The 18986-nt window shown below is 44.5% G+C and overlaps 1 protein-coding gene across 3 annotated transcripts in view; it reads left to right on the top strand.

Annotated features, from left to right (window-relative positions):
- Positions 1-18986, top strand: part of NFATC3 (nuclear factor of activated T cells 3) — a 130910-nt gene that overhangs the window by 67294 nt on the left and 44630 nt on the right. For all 3 annotated transcript variants that reach the window (XM_040409385.1, XM_040409386.1, XM_040409387.1), the window contains one exon: positions 18541-18599. In XM_040409385.1, coding sequence (XP_040265319.1) covers positions 18541-18599 — 59 coding nt within the window. The remainder of the gene's footprint in view (positions 1-18540; positions 18600-18986) is intronic.

Genomic DNA, 18986 nt, shown 5'->3' with positions numbered 1-18986 from the left:
ACGTGTAGAACATACAATCTACATGCAGATGTTTCCCTTAGTCAGATTCAAACCCAAGACTGCAGGACAACAGTGCTGCCGATTATTTAACGGCGTCCTGCGTATTGTGGGGTGCCATAGGTCCAAAAGGCAGCCAGGAGCCTGACATGGGTAGTTTAGATGTGGGGAAACCAGCACTCACTCAAATGCACGCTGCACGGGAGAGGACGTCAATCCACAGTAATATGAACAAAGGATCCCAGCAGTCGCGTCTTTGTGAATCAAATGTCTTTTATTCCATAGACCAGGACCAGGTTTCGGCAATGTGCCTTCATCAACAGGTAATCCAAATACAAACTTAACAGACTATATATGCTCTACAGTCACCGCCCACAGGAGCAAAAGTCCATCCCATAAAGGGAATGGCCACAAAGTAACAGGTGTAATCAATTTAATAATAGACAAACCAAAGCAGAGAAAAAAGCATCTAGATAGATATTTCATCTTACATTTGTAGATAATACTCTTGTATAACTTTCAAATTTTCAATACCTGAGAAATAAACAGCAAAATATTATAAATATATAACAAAATTATTATATTACAGATACATAACCTCATATTCCCTATTGAGGCCTCTAGGGTGCAATGTGTCCAATGTATGGATCCAAAAGGCTTCCCTCCGTAGCAACATCTTATTAATGTCACCCCCCCTCCGTGGTCTAATCACCTGCTCTATAACCTGGAATTTCAGTTGGGCAATAGAATGTCTGCACTTTTCAAAGTGGCTTGGAATGGGTAATAATAAATTTTTAGTTCTAATGGTCGATTTGTGTTTGTTAATTCTGTCCCTCACTGCCTGCATTGTCTGACCAATGTACAACAGACCACAAGGGCATTTAATCAGATAAACAACATTTGAAGACTCGCATGTAAAAAAACCTTTTACTTCAAACGGATTCCCGGTGTGTGGATGATAAAATGTAGGGCCCTTTATGATGTGTGAACACTGGAGACAATGCAGGCAGGGGAACGTCCCTTTACGCGGTGTTGATAATACACTTTGACGTAACCGATGTTTAGTGCCCCCTAAATCCGCTTTCACTAGCATATCCCTATAACTGGGGTTCTTCCTATTACAAATCAGGGGGTAAACTTTTAAATTCTGAGACCTCTGGATAGGCCTTACCCAATAAATGCCAGTGTTTTCTTACAATATTGTCAATATATGCATTAAAGGGGTGAAATTTATGGATAAATGCTATCCTAGCATCATCCTTTTTCTTATGTTTAACCCTCACTTGACAAGCACCACTGTTCGTTAATACATCTAAGGGATATCCTCTTTCTCTGAATCTAATAGTCATTTCCCCCAGCCTCTGATCCTGTAAGAGCGGATCCGTAACAATCCGCCTTACCCGCTGATATTGAGATTTAGGTATAGACCTTTTTAAGGAAGGGGGGTGTGCACTCGAATAATGCAAAATACTGTTTCGATCCGTTTCCTTCCTATAGAGGTCAGTGGATAATTCACCTTCCTTGTTTTTTTTAACCAATGTATCCAAAAAACTGACTTTATCTCTATCGCATGTCATTGTAAACTGTAGACCTTCACATGCTGAATTCAGATGATCCATAAACGCCACCAGGGTCTCACGTGGCCCCGCCCATACGCAAAAAATATCATCAATAAACCTTTTCCAAATCAAAATGTTCTCAATATAGAATTCATTGGTATATACATATGTTTCCTCAAATGAAGCCATGAATATATTTGCATAGGGCGGGGCCACGTTTGACCCCATCGCGGTCCCACGCTTCTGGAGATAATAATTATCCCCAAAGGTCTATACCTAAATCTCAATATCAGCGGGTAAGGCGGATTGTTACGGATCCGCTCTTACAGGATCAGAGGCTGGGGGAAATGACTATTAGATTCAGAGAAAGAGGATATCCCTTAGATGTATTAACGAACAGTGGTGCTTGTCAAGTGAGGGTTAAACATAAGAAAAAGGATGATGCTAGGATAGCATTTATCCATAAATTTCACCCCTTTAATGCATATATTGACAATATTGTAAGAAAACACTGGCATTTATTGGGTAAGGCCTATCCAGAGGTCTCAGAATTTAAAAGTTTACCCCTGATTTGTAATAGGAAGAACCCCAGTTACAGGGATATGCTAGTGAAAGCGGATTTAGGGGGCACTAAACATCGGTTACGTCAAAGTGTATTATCAACACCGCGTAAAGGGACGTTCCCCTGCCTGCATTGTCTCCAGTGTTCACACATCATAAAGGGCCCTACATTTTATCATCCACACACCGGGAATCCGTTTGAAGTAAAAGGTTTTTTTACATGCGAGTCTTCAAATGTTGTTTATCTGATTAAATGCCCTTGTGGTCTGTTGTACATTGGTCAGACAATGCAGGCAGTGAGGGACAGAATTAACAAACACAAATCGACCATTAGAACTAAAAATTTATTATTACCCATTCCAAGCCACTTTGAAAAGTGCAGACATTCTATTGCCCAACTGAAATTCCAGGTTATAGAGCAGGTGATTAGACCACGGAGGGGGGGTGACATTAATAAGATGTTGCTACGGAGGGAAGCCTTTTGGATCCATACATTGGACACATTGCACCCTAGAGGCCTCAATAGGGAATATGAGGTTATGTATCTGTAATATAATAATTTTGTTATATATTTATAATATTTTGCTGTTTATTTCTCAGGTATTGAAAATTTGAAAGTTATACAAGAGTATTATCTACAAATGTAAGATGAAATATCTATCTAGATGCTTTTTTCTCTGCTTTGGTTTGTCTATTATTAAATTGATTACACCTGTTACTTTCTGGCCATTCCCTTTATGGGATGGACTTTTGCTCCTGTGGGCGGTGACTGTAGAGCATATATAGTCTGTTAAGTTTGTATTTGGATTACCTGTTGATGAAGGCACATTGCCGAAACCTGGTCCTGGTCTATGGAATAAAAGACATTTGATTCACAAAGACGCGACTGCTGGGATCCTTTGTTCATAGGAGCCTGACATGGGCCCTCAGGTCTGCACAGAGAATTGTGAAGGAAATTTGGCAGGTAACATTGCATCTTAGTCCACGCCCCTTTCCATTGGGTCACACCCCTTTTTCTAACAATGCACAGGAACTTTCTCTAACCCTAGATGCAGCAAATTGTACCAGTTTTAGGCCAAAATCTAGGTACACTGAGATTAGTTTTTTTTTGGAGGGGGGCTCACATTTACTAAAGTGTCCGTAATCCACAGATCTGCATTATACGGATAGCTTTTGTGTGCACTCCGCATTTTTTTTTTCCTCTTACATCAATAGAAGTGACTACTCTCAGACAAGAATAGGACATGTTCTATAATTTGCCGAATGGCTACATGGATCTGCCAAAAAATACAGATGTGTCCATGGCCCCATAGAAATGAACGAGTCAATGGGTTATCTGCAGAAAATGCAGATAGCACATGGAGGAAAAATAATGTGCATGAGGCCTAATACAGACTTCAGAATGTTAAGTAGAAGTGCGGGTAAGGGGGGAGTCTTAGAGCTCATTCACACAGCCGCCGTTCGGCCTTCCCATATTGTGGCCTGCAAACAGCGTCACTTGAATTGGTCTGCAACCACTTGAATGGATCCGCAATCCAGAAAGTCAGTTTCTGTCCGTGCCTCTGCACCGCAAAAAAAATAGTGCATGCACTACTTTTTAGCTGTGTGGACAGATCATGGACCCATTCAAGTTGAATGAGTCTGGATCCGTCGCGGCAGCCACACGGATGGTGTGCAAATTGCGGCCCCCCAATGCACGGAGCGGCCGAACAGCCGTGTGAATGAGCCCTTTAAATAAATAACTCATGAACTTCCTTTCTCTACTGGTTTTCATCGCTTCCTTGCATTTTCTTTGCTTCTATGACTCTTTGCCCATGTGACACCACTTTTTTCAATTAAAGGGGTTGTCCAACATGAATTATCATTTTTCACAGCATAGAGATACACAGAAAAAACACAATGCAGCAGCACTCTGTAAACACAAAGTACAATAATGCCATAGTTATAGAAAACATTCTGGTGCTAATGCTACGCTTATTTAGCAAATTTGAGATTCTTGGCAAATACATTTTGTACAAAATTATTTGGACCCGTCTGCCAAACGTCAAGGCGATCTCTAGAAGACGGGAACCTAACACTAAATACTACCTGTTATGTGCCATAATGGCCACCATAAAATTCAGGGAGTGCAGGTTCCACATGCATGCTGGGTCCACTCTGCTCTTTATCATTTTTGGTGCCATAACAGCCCGTCTTAGAGATCGCCTTGACGTGTGGCAGATGGGCCCAATTGTAACATAGTACATAAGGCCGAAAAAAGACATTTGTCCATCCATTTCGGCCTGTCATCCTGCAAGTTGATCCAGAGGAAGGCAAAAAAAAATCCTGTGAGGTAGAAGCCAATTTTCCTCACTTTAGGGGAATAAAAAATTCCTTCCCGACTCCAATCAGGCAATCAGAATAACTCCCTGGATCAACGACCCCTCTCTAGTAGCTATAGCCTGTAATATTATTACACTCCAGAAATACATCCAGGCCCCTCTTGAATTCCTTTATTGTACTCACTAGGGATCGACCGATATTGATTTTTTAGGGCCGATACCGATAATTTGTGAACTTTCAGGCCAATAGCCGATAATTTATACCGATATTCTGGGAATTTTCATTTTTGAGAAAAATCTGCTGAAAATTAATATGTTTATTGTTAATGTGTATTTTTTTTTTATGTCTTTTTCATTTATACTTAGGGCTCTTTCACACTTGCGTTCTTGTCTTCCGGCATAGAGTTCCGTCGTCGGGGCTCTATGCCGGAAGAATCCTGATCAGTTTTATCCTAATGCATTCTGAATGGAGAGAAATCCGTTCAGGATGCATCAGGATGTCTTCAGTTCCGGAACGGAACGTTTTTTGGCCGGAGAAAATACCGCAGCATGCTGCGCTTTTTGCTCCGGCCAAAAATCCGGAACACTTGCCGCAAGGCCGGATCCGGAATTAATGCCCATTGAAAGGCATTGATCCGGATCCGGCCTTAAGCTAAACGTCGTTTCGGCGCATTGCCGGAGCCGACATTTAGCTTTTTCAGAGCGGTTACCATGGCTGCCGGGACGCTAAAGTCCTGGCAGCCATGGTAAAGTGTAGCGGGGAGCGGGGGAGCAGTATACTTACCGTCTGTGCGGCTCCCGGGGCGCTTCAGAGTGACGTCAGGGCGCCCCAAGCGCATGGATCATGTGATCACATGGATCACGTCATCCATGCGCATGGGGCGCTCTGACGTCACTCTGGAGCGCCCCGGGAGCCGCACGGACTGTAAGTATACCGCTCCCCCGCTCCCCACTACTACTATGGCAACCAGGACTTTAATAGCGTCCTGGGTGCCATAGTAACACTGAACGCATTTGGAAGACGGTTCCGTCTTCAAATGCTTTCAGTACACTTGCGTTTTTCCGGATCCGGCGTGTAATTCCGGCAAGTGGAGTACACGCCGGATCCGGACAACGCAAGTGTGAAAGAGGCCTTAATATTTTGGTGGGTTTTTTTTACTAACTTTTAGCCCCCTTAGGGACTAGAACCCTTGTCCTATTCCCCCTGATAGATCTCTATCAGGGGGAATAGGATCTCACACTGTCCCTGCTGCTCTGTGCTTTGTGCACACAGCAGCATGGGGCTGACTATGGCAGCCAGGGCTTCAATAGTGTCCTGGGGCTCCGATCGGAGGAGCAGGGGAGAGGGGATCCTGTGGCCACTGCCACCAATGAGTAATACTTGGGGGGGGGCGCACTGCGCCACCAATGTTTTTACTATTGGCCGGGATTGGGGTGGGGGCGCATTGCGCCACCAATGATTAATACTGGGGGGCTTGGGGTGGGGGTGCACTGCGCCACCAATGATTAATACCGGGGGGCTTGGGGGGGGGGCGCACTGCGCCACCAATGAAGATAAGTCTCTCATTCATTCATATACAGGAGGCGGGAGCTGGCTGCAGAATCACATAGCCGGCTCCCGACCTCTATGAGCGGTAGCTGCGATCCGCGGCACCTGAGGAGTTAACTACCGCGGATCGCAGCTATCGCTCATAGAGGCCGGGAGCCGGCTATGTGATTCTGCAGCCAGCTCCCGCCTCCTGTATATGAATGAATGAAAGGCTTATCTTCATTGGTGGCGCAGCGGCCACAGCCCCTCCCCTCCTCTTGTCTCCTCTCCTGCTATTGGCGGCAGCACAGGGGGAGGAGACACTGCTTCCTTCTCCCCTGTGCTGCGAAGGGAACACAGAGAGCGCTGAGAGCAGCGCGTTCTGTGTTCCCCATACGTTATCGGTATATCGGCAAAATAGATGCCGATACCGATAACGTTCAAAATCCTCAATATCGGCCGATAATCGGTCGATCCCTAGTACTCCCCATCACCACCACCTCAGGCAGAGAGTTCCATAGTCTCACTGCTCTTACCGTAAAGAATCCTCTTCTATGTTTGTGTACAAACCTTCTTTCCTCCAGACGCAGAGGATGTCCCCTCGTCACTGTCACAGTCCTGGGGATAAATAGATGATGGGAGAGATCTCTGTACTGACCCCTGATACAGGTCCTTCTCAAAAAATTAGCATATTGTGATAAAGTTCATTATTTTCTGTAATGTACTGATAAACATTAGACTTTCATATATTTTAGATTCATTACACACAACTGAAGTAGTTCAAGCCTTTTCTTGTTTTAATATTGATGATTTTGGCATACAGCTCATGAAAACCCCCAAAAATTAGCATATTTCATCCGACCAATAAAAGAAAAGTGTTTTTAATACAAAAAAAGTCAACCTTCAAATAATTAAGTTCAGTTATGCACTCAATACTTGGTCGGGAATCCTTTTGCAGAAATGACTGCTTCAATGCGGCGTGGCATGGAGGCAATCCGCCTGTGGCACTGCTGAGGTGTTATGGAGGCCCAGGATGCTTCGATAGCGGCCTTAAGCTCATCCAGAGTGTTGGGTCTTGCGTCTCTCAACTTTCTCTTCCCAATATCCCACAGATTCTCTATGGGGTTCAGGTCAGGAGAGTTGGCAGGCCAATTGAGCACAGTAATACCATGGTCAGTAAACCATTTACCAGTGGTTTTGGCACTGTGAGCAGGTGCCAGGTCGTGCTGAAAAATGAAATCTTCATCTCCATAAAGCTTTTTAGCAGATGGAAGCATGAAGTGCTCCAAAATCTCCTGATAGCTAGCTGCATTGACCCTGCCCTTGGACCAACACCAGCAGCTGACATGGCACCCCAGACCATCACTGACTGTGGGTACTTGACACTGGACTTCAGGCATTTTGGCATTTCCCTCTCCCCAGTCTTCCTCCAGACTCTGGCACCTTGATTTCCGAATGACATGCAAAATTTGCTTTCATCCGAAAAAAGTACTTTGGACCACTGAGCAACAGTCCAGTGCTGCTTCTCTGTAGCCCAGGTCAGGCGCTTCTGCCGCTGTTTCTGGTTCAAAAGTGGCTTGACCTGGGGAATGCGGCACCTGTAGCCCATTTCCTGCACACGCCTGTACACGGTGGCTCTGGATGTTTCTACTCCAGACTCTGTCCATTGCTTCCGCAGGTCCCCTAAGGTCTGGAATCGGTCCTTCTCCACAATCTTCCTCAGGGTCCGGTCACCTCTTCTCGTTGTGCAGAGTTTTCTCATCTGCCACACTTTTTCCTTCCCACAGACTTCTCACTGAGGTGCCTTGATACAGCACTCTGGGAACAGCCTATTTGTTCAGAAATTTCTTTCTGTGTCTTACCCTCTTGCTTGAGGGTGTCAATGATGGCCTTCTGGACAGCAGTCAGGTCGGCAATCTTACCCATGATTGCGGTTTTGAGTAATGAACCAGGCTGGGAGTTTTTAAAGCCTCAGGAATCTTTTGCAGGTGTTTAGAGTTAATTAGTTGATTCAGATGATTAGGTTAATAGCTCGTTTAGAGAACCTTTTCATTATATGCTAATTTTTTTAGATAGGAATTTGGGGTTTTTATGAGCTGTATGCCAAAATCATCAATATTAAAACAAGAAAAGGCTTGAACTACTTCAGTTGTGTGTAATGAATCTAAAATATATGAAAGTCTAATGTCTATCAGTACATTACAGAAAATAATGAACTTTATCACAATATGCTAATTTTTTGAGAATTACCTGTATATTTATACATAGTAATTTGATCTCCCCTCAGTCGTCTTTTTTGTAAAGTGAATAACCCTAATTTTGATAATCTTTCAGGGTACTGTAGTTGCCCCATTCCAGTTATTACTTTAGTTGCCCTCCTCTGGACCCTCTCCAGCTCTGCTATGTGTACATTGTTCACAGGAGCCCAGAACTGTGCACAGTACTCCATGTGTGGTCTGACTAGTGATTTGTAAAGTGGTAGGACTATGTTCTCATCATGGGCATCTATGCCCGTTACCCAGTGTTTTACCATTTAGTATGTACGGGTGACTTGCATTATTCCTTCCCATGTGCATAACCTTACATTTGTCAGTGTTAAACCTCATCTGCCACTTCTCTGCCCAAGCCTCCAATCTATCCAGATCCCTCTGTAGTAGTATACTGTCCTCTTCAGTGTAAATTACTTTACACAGTTTAGTGTCATCTGCGAAAATTTATATTTTACTATGCAAGCTTTTCGTAAATTGTACAAAATGTATTTGCCAAGAATCTCAAATTTGCAAAATAAGTGTAGCATTAGCACCAGAATGTTTTCTATAACTATGGCATTATTGTACTTTGTGTTTGCAGAGTGCTGCTGCATTTTTATTTATTTTTTTCTGTGTGTTTCTAGCTATGGCGGTGTGCACCTGCACATTGGGATATGCTGACTGACCCCCTTTTTTTTACGGCATAGAGGTAGCCTTACACTCTGGTCTGAAGTTGATCAAAATTGACAGTTTCTACCAAAACAATCATTCGTCAACTGATGACAGACAGACAGACAGAGTGATTATGATCAGAAAAGAAGTCGGCCGGGGTTTAATATTTTCATTCAATAGTCGCATAAAAGATCTTTCTTTGAAAGAACGTTCCCAGAAAGATCTTCCTGATTCATTGAACATGTATGACCAGTTAGATCAACTGTAATGGCGAGTATGGACTAAAATGTGTACGGCTGTGCCTGCCAACACATCATTCACCAGATGATTGCTTAAATGGGTTATCCAATCCTATAAAATGTCCCCCCATATGCTGGGCCCTTCTCATTGAATATACTTACTTGGCTCCCCGCTCCCTGCGCCACTCCTGGTCCCTGAACTGCCTCTGCTGCTTCTTCCCGTGCTTAGATGAAAACATCTGGTGTCGGGGGGAGCAGCCAATAGCAGGCGGGGTAAGCCTCCCTAGCATCGCGGGTGGCGCTATGGAGGCTTGTCCCCGCCTGCCATTGGCTGCTCCCCCCGACACCAGATGTTTTCATCTGCGCACGGGGAGAAGCTGCAGCAGTGCGGGGACCAGGAGCGGCGGAGGGAGCGGGGTAAGTATATTTAATGTGAGGGGCCCGGCATATAGGGGGACACTTTATAGGATTGGATAACCCGTTTAACTGACTTCAACCATCAGCCAACTTCTGTCTAATGTGTATGGCCATCCTAACTTTCCTGTTATATACACACACAGGTTTTATAGAAAGCCAGTTAACCCATGCAAATATTGCCTCCTTCTTCTGCTTTGGATGGAATCCTTTTTGCGGCAGGATTGCCTCATGTCCTATAAGCAGACTCCATTGACACTACAGAGGGGGCCGTGCACAGGTGTCAATGCGGAATTCTGGGTATTTGGTCAAAGAAAAGAGACGTGAGAAGTCTTGACCTATAGATAGACGAGCCGAGTATTGATTAGTCCTCAGGTCCTACTCGCTGATGGCGAATGTGCTGCACTTCAGGATTACTGCTTTACGGATCGTATCTCACAATAGTCTAGAGCACCCGAACAAAAAGAAAAATAAGCACAAATATTGTGTCAGAGAATAAGTAGAACATTGAAGAGTGAGGGCATGTGGGTGTAGAGTACACTGGTGGTGGGCAGGCATGGAGGACTAGGTTGACTCCAGTTGTGAAAGAAGCATCAGCCGTGATTACTAGTAGAAGGCAGGCCTGCCGTGACAGAAGGGAGAGGCCCTACTATGACTGAGTGTATGTGCATATGTATGAAAATGTGCTGTTATTCTGCAGACGTTTCTATCACAAAGGCAATTTCCAATCTGTATCATAAATTTTGGTCCTGTCATTGATATGAATGTTTAGACTGAAGATATGCATTATTATGTAACTCTGGTGTCCCGTGTCCGCCGCTGACCTGGGAGGGCGTCACTCTGTGTGTATTGGGGCTAGTGCTCGGTGAACGACTCTGTGGTACTGCTAGAGTATCTCTTGCTCTCTGTCTGACTGCTAAGATGCTTAACAGGCCTCCTATCTAATGTGCCTGCTCATTAGGTTATCTAGTGGTCGCTAGGCCCACTGAAGGTGTACATATTCTGTCTGTCCGTATGAAATCTACCTGTTTAACAACTCTGATTCTCTGCTGCCTGCCCTGACCTCGGACTTATTTCATGGATATGCACAATCTCTGCCTGTCCTGGCCTTAGACATGTTTTACAGATATGCATGAACTCAGCCTGCTCTGCTCTCGTCCTGTTTCCTGACTACAAGAATTGCCTGCTTATTTGGTACTTTGCAGCGGTGTCTCTTTGACCCCATGGGTTAGCTGCTATCTACACTGGGACTATTCCAGGAGTTAGCGGCCTGGTTGGTTCTCTGCAGCGAAGTCCACATCCCTGTATAGGGGTTATAGGGTGAATACCAGGGGACCACCAGGGCAACACCCTTAGGACTAGCCCATAATCAAACCAGTTAGTTGGCACAGTTGGTCCACACCCACAGCCTGTTACATATACAAGACAATAACTGAAGCGGTGTTCAATTCCTTCTTTCACTCCGGGCATTTAGAAATGGTTGACAAGAAAGCATTTGGAGTATAATGTAATCACATTTAGGATATTCCTGAAAACGTCTTGAATGTGACAGTTCAGTGTTGCCTAATGGACTTATATAGTTGTATCATTTGTTGATGGGCCTAGTTCTCACACACGTCTTATGAAATAATAATGAGCATTTATTCTTGATGAAATGGAAAAGTATAGACTGCAGCAGAGAAAATGAGCTATTAGCCCTGCACAGTTCATAGCAGCAGAGACTATGTGGATCGTTGGTTTTCAACTTTCTTTTTAAAAGTATCAGACAAAAGTGAGCACTGGGTTCAACTACAGATGCTGCTTAAAGAGGACCTTTCACCTGTATAAACTATGGTAACTGAGTATGCTGACATGTAGAGCGGCGCCCGGGGATCTCATGCACTTACTATTATCCCCGGGCGCCGCTCCGTTCTCCCGTTATAGGCTCCGGTACCTTTGCTTCTTAAGTTATAGTAGGCGGTGTCTTCTCTTGTCCTGTGGGCGTCTCCTTCGCCTAGGCTGCAGCGCTGGCCAATCGCAGCGCACAGCTCACAGCCTGGGAGTTTTTTTTCTCCCAGGCTGTGAGCTGTGCGCTGCGATTGGCCAGAGCTGCAGCCTAGGCGAAGGAGACGCCCACAGGACAAGGGAAGACACCGCCTACTATAACTTAAGAAGCAAAGGTACCGGAGCCTATAACGGGAGAACGGAGCGGCGCCCGGGGATAATAGTAAGTGCAGTGAGATCCCCGGGCGCCGCTCTATATGGCAGCATACTCAGTTCATATAGTTTATACAGGTGAAAGGTCCTCTTTAAAGGGGTTGTCCAGCTTCGGGACATTTTTAGCTGTGGGCAGTAGCGAGTTATTCCCGTTGGGAAAACAAATCATACACTCCTGCTCCCCACCACTCCGTTCTGGCTTCCTTCCACACTCCTCCAGTCCCTATCCTGTAAACTTCTGGAAGGCTGGGGTCGTGTGCGCCGTTGCAGCCAAGGATTGAACTCTGTGGTGATGTGTCCTACAGCAGCAACTGACGCAGCACTGAAGGGCTGCTTGTAGACATGCACCGCTGAGGCCAATCACATGTGACTCTAGGCTTCCAGAAGTTTTATAGGATGGTGACCAGAAGAGCACTGAAGGAAGCTGGAATCCAGCGGCAGGGAGCATGCAAGTATGAGTTTTTCTATTAACAGGTATGATGTACTGCTGCCTGCAGTTAAAAATGTCTCAAAGAATGGGTTTGCTTCAGTTTACGCAGTGGTATGCGACAGAACTGAAAGGAGACCCTTGGACAGTTGGCGGTTAGTAGGGGATGGGTGGAAAGGACATTGGGGAACGTACCTGGGACACTCGGGTCTAAAGTCTCAGTTTGAATACCTAGGGTTGGGCGATATCAAAAATATTCCCACGATAACTATTTTAACCCCTTCGCGACTGCAATCCGTTTATATACGTGATATTTGCACATGCCCCGTGCAGCTATCACGTCTATAAACGTCAAGACAGTTCTTTAATCCAAGCGCTGCAAAGCGCTTGGATTAAAGCTTCTGCCCCTGCCCTGTTGCTGTCACGGACAGCATACAGTTCAGTAATGCCGGCAAGGGACCAATCAGAGTGGTCCCTTGCCGGCAATCGATCCGATTGGTTAGTCTGTGCAGACTAGCCAATGGGATCGCGGCAGTGAAAAAATGGCGGTTTCAGGCTCTGATCTGCGCTCTGCAGATCAGAGCCTGAAACCAGGTAGTGTTCCTCATGCCCCCCAATCTGTGCCCCTCCAAGCCCTTGGTGCCCCTCTGTGCCCCCCGATCTGTGCCCCTCTCCTGCCTCCTGCGCTCATCTCCTGCCCTGATGCGGTCTGCCCAATACATTAGTCCTGCCCCAGCCTCCCTCAATGTTGGCGGCCATATTAGGTATTGCCACGTCTGTAACAATCTGCTCTATAAAACTGTCACATGACCCAACCCCTCAGATAAACGCTGTAAAAATAAATAAACAAAAACTGTTCCAAAACAGCCAATTTTTTGGTCACCTTGCCCCATAAAGTGTAATAATGAATTATCAAAAAATCCTATGTACCCAAAAATGGTACCAATAAAAACCTCAACTCTTTCTGCAAAAAACGAGCCCCTGCACAAGACAATCGGCATAAAAATAAAAAACATATGGCGTTCAGAAAATGGACACACACAAACATAATTTATTTTTCAAAAATGCTTAATTATGTAAAACTGATACAAACAAAGAAAGTAGACATATTTTATATTGTGTCCGTAACAACCTGCTCTATAAAAATAGCACATGATCTACCCTGTCAGATGAATCTTGTAAAAAAAAAAAAAAGCGGTGCCAAAACAGCCATTTTTCGGTTACCTTGCCTCACAAAAAACCTTAATATAGAGCAATTAAAAATCATATGTACCCCAAAATAGTACCAATAAAACTGGCACCTTATCCCCTAGTTTCCAAAATAGGGTCACTTTTTGGGAGTTTCTACTGTATGGGTGCATCAGGGGGGCTTTAAATGGGACATGGCATCTAAAAACCAGTCCAGCAAAATCTGCCTTCCAAAAACCATACGGCGTTCCTTTCCTTCTACGCCCTGTCATGCTCCCTTACATCAGTTTATGACCACATGTGGGGTGTTTCTGTAAACCGCAGAATCAGGGTAATAAATATTGAGTTTGGTTTGGCTGTTAACCCTTAATGTGTTAATGAAAATTTTTTAATAAAATGGAAAATCTGCCAAAAAAGTGAAATTTAGAAATGTAATCTCCATTTTCCTTTAATTCTTGTGGAACACCTAAAGGGTTAACAAAGTTTGTAAAATCAGTTTTGAGTTACTTGAGGGGTGTCGTTGCTACAATGGGGTCATTTATGGGGGGTTTCCACTTTGTAAGCCCCACAAAGTGACTTTAGACCTGAACTGGTCCTTAAAAAGTGGGTTTTGGAAATTTTCTTAAAAATTTTAAGAACTGCTTCTAAACTTCTAAGCCTTGTAACGTCCTAAAAAAATAAAATGACATTTCCAAAATGATGCCAACATAAAGTAGACATATGGGAAATGTTAAGTAATAAATATTTTATTAGGTATGACTTTCTGTTTTAGAAGCAGAGAAATAGAAATGTAGAAAATTGTGAATTTTTCAATTTTTTTTGTAAATTTGGGATTTTTTCATAAATAAAGGTGAAATATATTGACTCAAATTTTTGACTATCATGAAGTACAATGTGTCACGAGAAAACAATCTCAGAATGACTTGGATAAATAAGTGTTCCAAAGCTATTACAACATAAAGTGACGCATGTCAGATTTGTAAATTTTGCCCTGGACACTGGGGCATCAATGACCCTTGGTCATGAAAGGGATAAGAAATTTATCGCGATAACGATATAGATCGGGATAAATGCCCATTTAGAAGAAAAAACCCACTTGGGGCCACAAGGAGACGTTATACTGTATGGGGCGGCCACAAGGTGACGTTCTACTGCATGGGGCGGCCGGGGCCAAGGTGACGTTATACTGCATGGGGCGGCCGGGGCCAAGGTGACGTTATACTGCATGGGGCGGCCGGGGCCAAGGTGACGTTATACTGCATGGGGCGGCCGGGGCCAAGGTGACGTTATACTGCATGGGGCGGCCGGGGCCAAGGTGACGTTATACTGCATGGGGCGGTCGGGGCCAAGGAGACGTTATACTGCATGGGGCGGCCGGGGCCAAGGTGACGTTATACTGCATGCTGTCATGCTTTGTAATCTGATATACACTATTTTGGGGGCACCCAGGCTGCCACTGTGATGCTTGTGCTGAGGCTGCTTTGCAGAATATGACCAATAGCTGTGGATGGGCTTTATGTGAAAAATGCTCTCTAAAAAAAGGGGAAAAAATAACAGACCTCACCTCACATAAAACCAAAGTGACTTGCGGGGCAGTTTGTTAGAAATGTGTCAGCGGGTCGTGGAGCCTCCATTAACATGCAACTTTGTTTGTAAAAGCATATATAAAGTTTAATGTTAAAAAAAAAAAAAAAAACGCACTTGCAGCCGCGTCCAGCCCTCCGCACACTAGTAGTAATGCAGGAGGCAGATGCCAGTGATAGCACAGCGCCTATGCCCAGAGGAGCTGCCTGCACCAGCCGTTATCCGACACCGTAACAGGAAATGGACCTTGAGCACTGCCAACCACTGTGACCTCCCTATACAGTGAGGAACAGAAGTATTTGAACACCCTGCGATTTTGCATGTTTTCCCACTTAGAAATCATGGAGGGGTCTGAAATTCACGTTGTATGTGCATTCCCACTCAGAGATGGAATAAAAATTCTGGAAATCACATTTTAGGATTTAAAAAAAAATATATATATTTGACTTGCACTGCTGAACATAAGTATTTGAACACCTGAGAAACAGCAAGAATTCTGGCTCTCAAAGACCTGTCTCTGTGCCTTTAAAAAGTCCACCTCTATTCCACTCATTAATCTAACTTAGTAGCACCTGTCTGAGCTCTTTAAAGACACCTGTCCACCCCACAGTCAGTCAGATGCCAACTACTACCATGGGCAAGACCAAAGAGCAATCAAAAGACACCAGAGACAAAATTGTGGAGGGCTACGGGGCAATTGCCAAGCAGCTTGGTGAAAATAGATCAACTGTTGGAACAATTGTTAGAAAATGGAAGAGGCTAAAGACGACTGTCAGTCTCCCTCGGACTGGGGCTTCATGCAAGATCTCACCTCGTGGGGTATCACTGAAGATAAGAAAGGTGAGGAATCAGCCCAGAACTACAAAGGAAGGAGCTGGTCAATGACATGAAGAGAGCTGGGACCACAGTTTCAAAGGTCACTGTTGGTAGAACACTACGCCGTCATGGTTTCAAATCATGCATTGCACGGAAGATTCCCCTGCTTAAGTCATCACATGCCCAGGCCCGTCTGAAGTTTGCCAATGACCATCTGGATGATCCAGAGGAGGCATGGGAGAAAGGCATGTGGTCAGATGAGACCAAAGTAGAACTTTTTGGTCTAAACTTCACTTGTCGTGTTTGGAGGAAAAAGAAGGATGAGTTGCATCCCAAGAACACCATCCCTACTGTGAAGCATGGGGGTAGTAACATCATGCTTTGGGGGTGCTTTTCTGCGAAGGGGACAGGACGACTGCACTGTATTAAGGAGAGGATGAATGGGGCCATTTAGGCCTCATGCACACGGACATTTTTTTTTGCGGTCCGCAAAAACGGTTTCCGTTGTACCGTGATCCGTGTCCATTTTTTCATCCGTGGGTCTTCCTTGATTTTTGGAGGTTCCACGGACATGAAAAGTGAAAAAAAAAAAAAACTAAGTCAAGTTTGCATTGAAAATGATAGGAAAAACGGACACTGATCACGGACGCGGGCGACTATCTTGTGTGCATCCGTGTTTTTTCACGGACCCATTGACTTGAATGGATCCATGAACCGTTGTCCATGAAAAAAATACAACAGGTCATATTTTTTTCACGGACTGGGAAAACGGATCACGGACGCGGAAGCCAAACAGTGCATTTTCCGATTTTTCCACGGACCCATTGAAAGTCAATGGGTCCGCGAAAGAAAACGGAACAACGACCGCGGATGCACACAACGGTCGTGTGCATGAGGCCTAATTGTGAGATTTTGAGAAACAACCTCCTTCCCTCAGTCAGAGCATTGAAGATGGGTCGTGGCTGGCTCTTCCAACATGACAACGACCCGAAGCACACAGCCAGGATAACCAAGGAGTGGCTCCGTAAGAAGCATATCAAGGTTCTGGAGTGTAATATAGCAGGCTAGTTTTTTAAAATCTGTAACAAAACAGATGGGCGCACCATAGGGTAATTCTGTGAGTGTATAGTAATATACGGAGAAAGATGGTAAGGCTCATCTTGTGTGGTTGTGCAAATGTAGGCACAACACTATTGCAGGTATTTTCAAACAAGCCTGGACGTCTGGATATGGCGGTCTGCAGCCACGGGACCACAAGAGATCTTCAAAAGGAGAAGCCTGGAGCCCCCAAGAAGATGATGATGCAAAAGAAAAAACCACGTCCCACGGCGCAAATTACCGTCAGCCAGTCACCAGGATCAAGAAGGAATCTTTTATTGCAGCGATACAACGCGTTTCGGGGAATCACTCCCCTTCATCAGGTACAAAAAAAGCTGCACAACTTGTTGTGCAGCTTTTTTTGTACCTGATGAAGGGGAGTGATTCCCCGAAACGCGTTGTATCGCTGCGTGCAGCTTTTTTTGTACCTGATGAAGGGGAGTGATTCCCCGAAACGCGTTGTATCGCTGCAATAAAAGATTCCTTCTTGATCCTGGTGACTGGCTGACGGTAATTTGCGCCGTGGGACGTGGTTTTTTCTTTTGCAAGGTTCTGGAGTGGCCTAGCCAGTCTCCAGACCTAAATCCAAGAGAACATCTTTGGAGGGAGCTGAAACTCCGTGTTGTTCAGCGACAGCCCCGAAACCTGACAGATCTAGAGGAGATCTGTGTGGAGGAGTGGGCCAAAATCCCTGCTGCATTGTGGGCAAACCTGGTCAAGAACTACAGGAAACGTTTGACCTCTGTAATGGCAAACAACGGCTTCTGTACCAAATATTAACACTGATTTTCTCAGGTGTTAAAATACTTATGTGCAAGACAAATAAATTCTTTAAAAATCATACAATGTGATTTCCAGATTATTATTTTTTTTATTCGGTCTCAGAGTGGGAATGCACCTACAATGTGAATTTCAGACCCCTCCATAATTTCTAAGTGGGAGAACTTGCAAAATCGCAGGGTGTTCAAATACTTCTGTTCCTCACTGTATATAGCCAACCTGCACCTGGAGGTCTCAGAACTAGGAGGATTCGGCCGCTGCGGGAACTGACATGTAAGCAGGCGCTAGGATGTGGACATTTTAGGAGCGGTTGGCACACATGCGACCGCTCCTATGACGTTAAACACAGCGGTTATTAGGAAACGGTGATATCGCCGTTTCTGTATACCGTGGACACCGGTATATCGCTCAACCCTAGATTACACTGGGAAGGTTTAGGAGCGTTATATTGGCTTTACCTAAGACCTCGTCCACACTTCCATTTTCCACGGATGGCAAACGTACCCATTGGTTTAAATGTGTCTGTTCACATTTCAGTATTTTTTTACTGACACTGGGTCAGTAAAAAAATCTGAGACGTGCACTACTTTGATCCGAGATGCGGACCAAGTATGCCTGTGTAAGTCTATGGGTCTGTGAAAATCACGGACACAACACGGATGGCACAAGGCCTAAGGATATTGCAAGGCACTTTCAACAACATGACAGGAGTATTGGGAAATCTTTGTGTTTTGTGTTTCTGGCCTCTGGATGATGAATGACGTATATTTCAGATGCTGTTGTATTTTATGACGTGATGTTACTATACTATGGATTTCTATGTTATACCAAAACCCAAATAAAGTGCATTGAAAAATGTCCCAAATCTAGACAACCACTTTAATGCTCAGGTTTTGTTTTTTTTTGTTTAGATGGACGGCCGCAGTGGGAAGCCGAAGCAAAAATTGTAGCTGAAAAGAGACAAGTTATGGTAAGGTTTTTTTGTTTTTTTAAATTAATCTAGTGCATTAGATTTGCTTTAAAGGCTATAGACACCTTTTGGGGCAATTGTTTATGATTTGCATTTTCCAAATTTTAGACTAAAAATTAATTTTCATCTGTTTTTGTGATACATGCAGTTAAAAATCAGGCTATTTGCAGACTGCCTCTCCTGACTTCAGTCAGCCGACCCCCTCATGTGAAGCCTTATCTCTGATCTCCTGATCTCATAAACACTCATTTAAAGGGTGTTATCCTGGAAATAATATTGATGACCTATCCTCAATATCAGATCAGGAGAGGCCGGGAGCTCTGTGTGCCACGGCCTCATTCCTCATTTGGCCATTTGACGTCACCGTACATCGGTCACATGGCCTAG

Source organism: Bufo bufo, chromosome 10 (assembly GCF_905171765.1).
Source record: "Bufo bufo chromosome 10, aBufBuf1.1, whole genome shotgun sequence".
In the NCBI taxonomy this organism is placed as follows: domain Eukaryota; kingdom Metazoa; phylum Chordata; class Amphibia; order Anura; family Bufonidae; genus Bufo; species Bufo bufo.
Note: the sequence above shows the minus strand (reverse complement) of the source record. Positions and strands in the feature narration are given on the sequence as shown.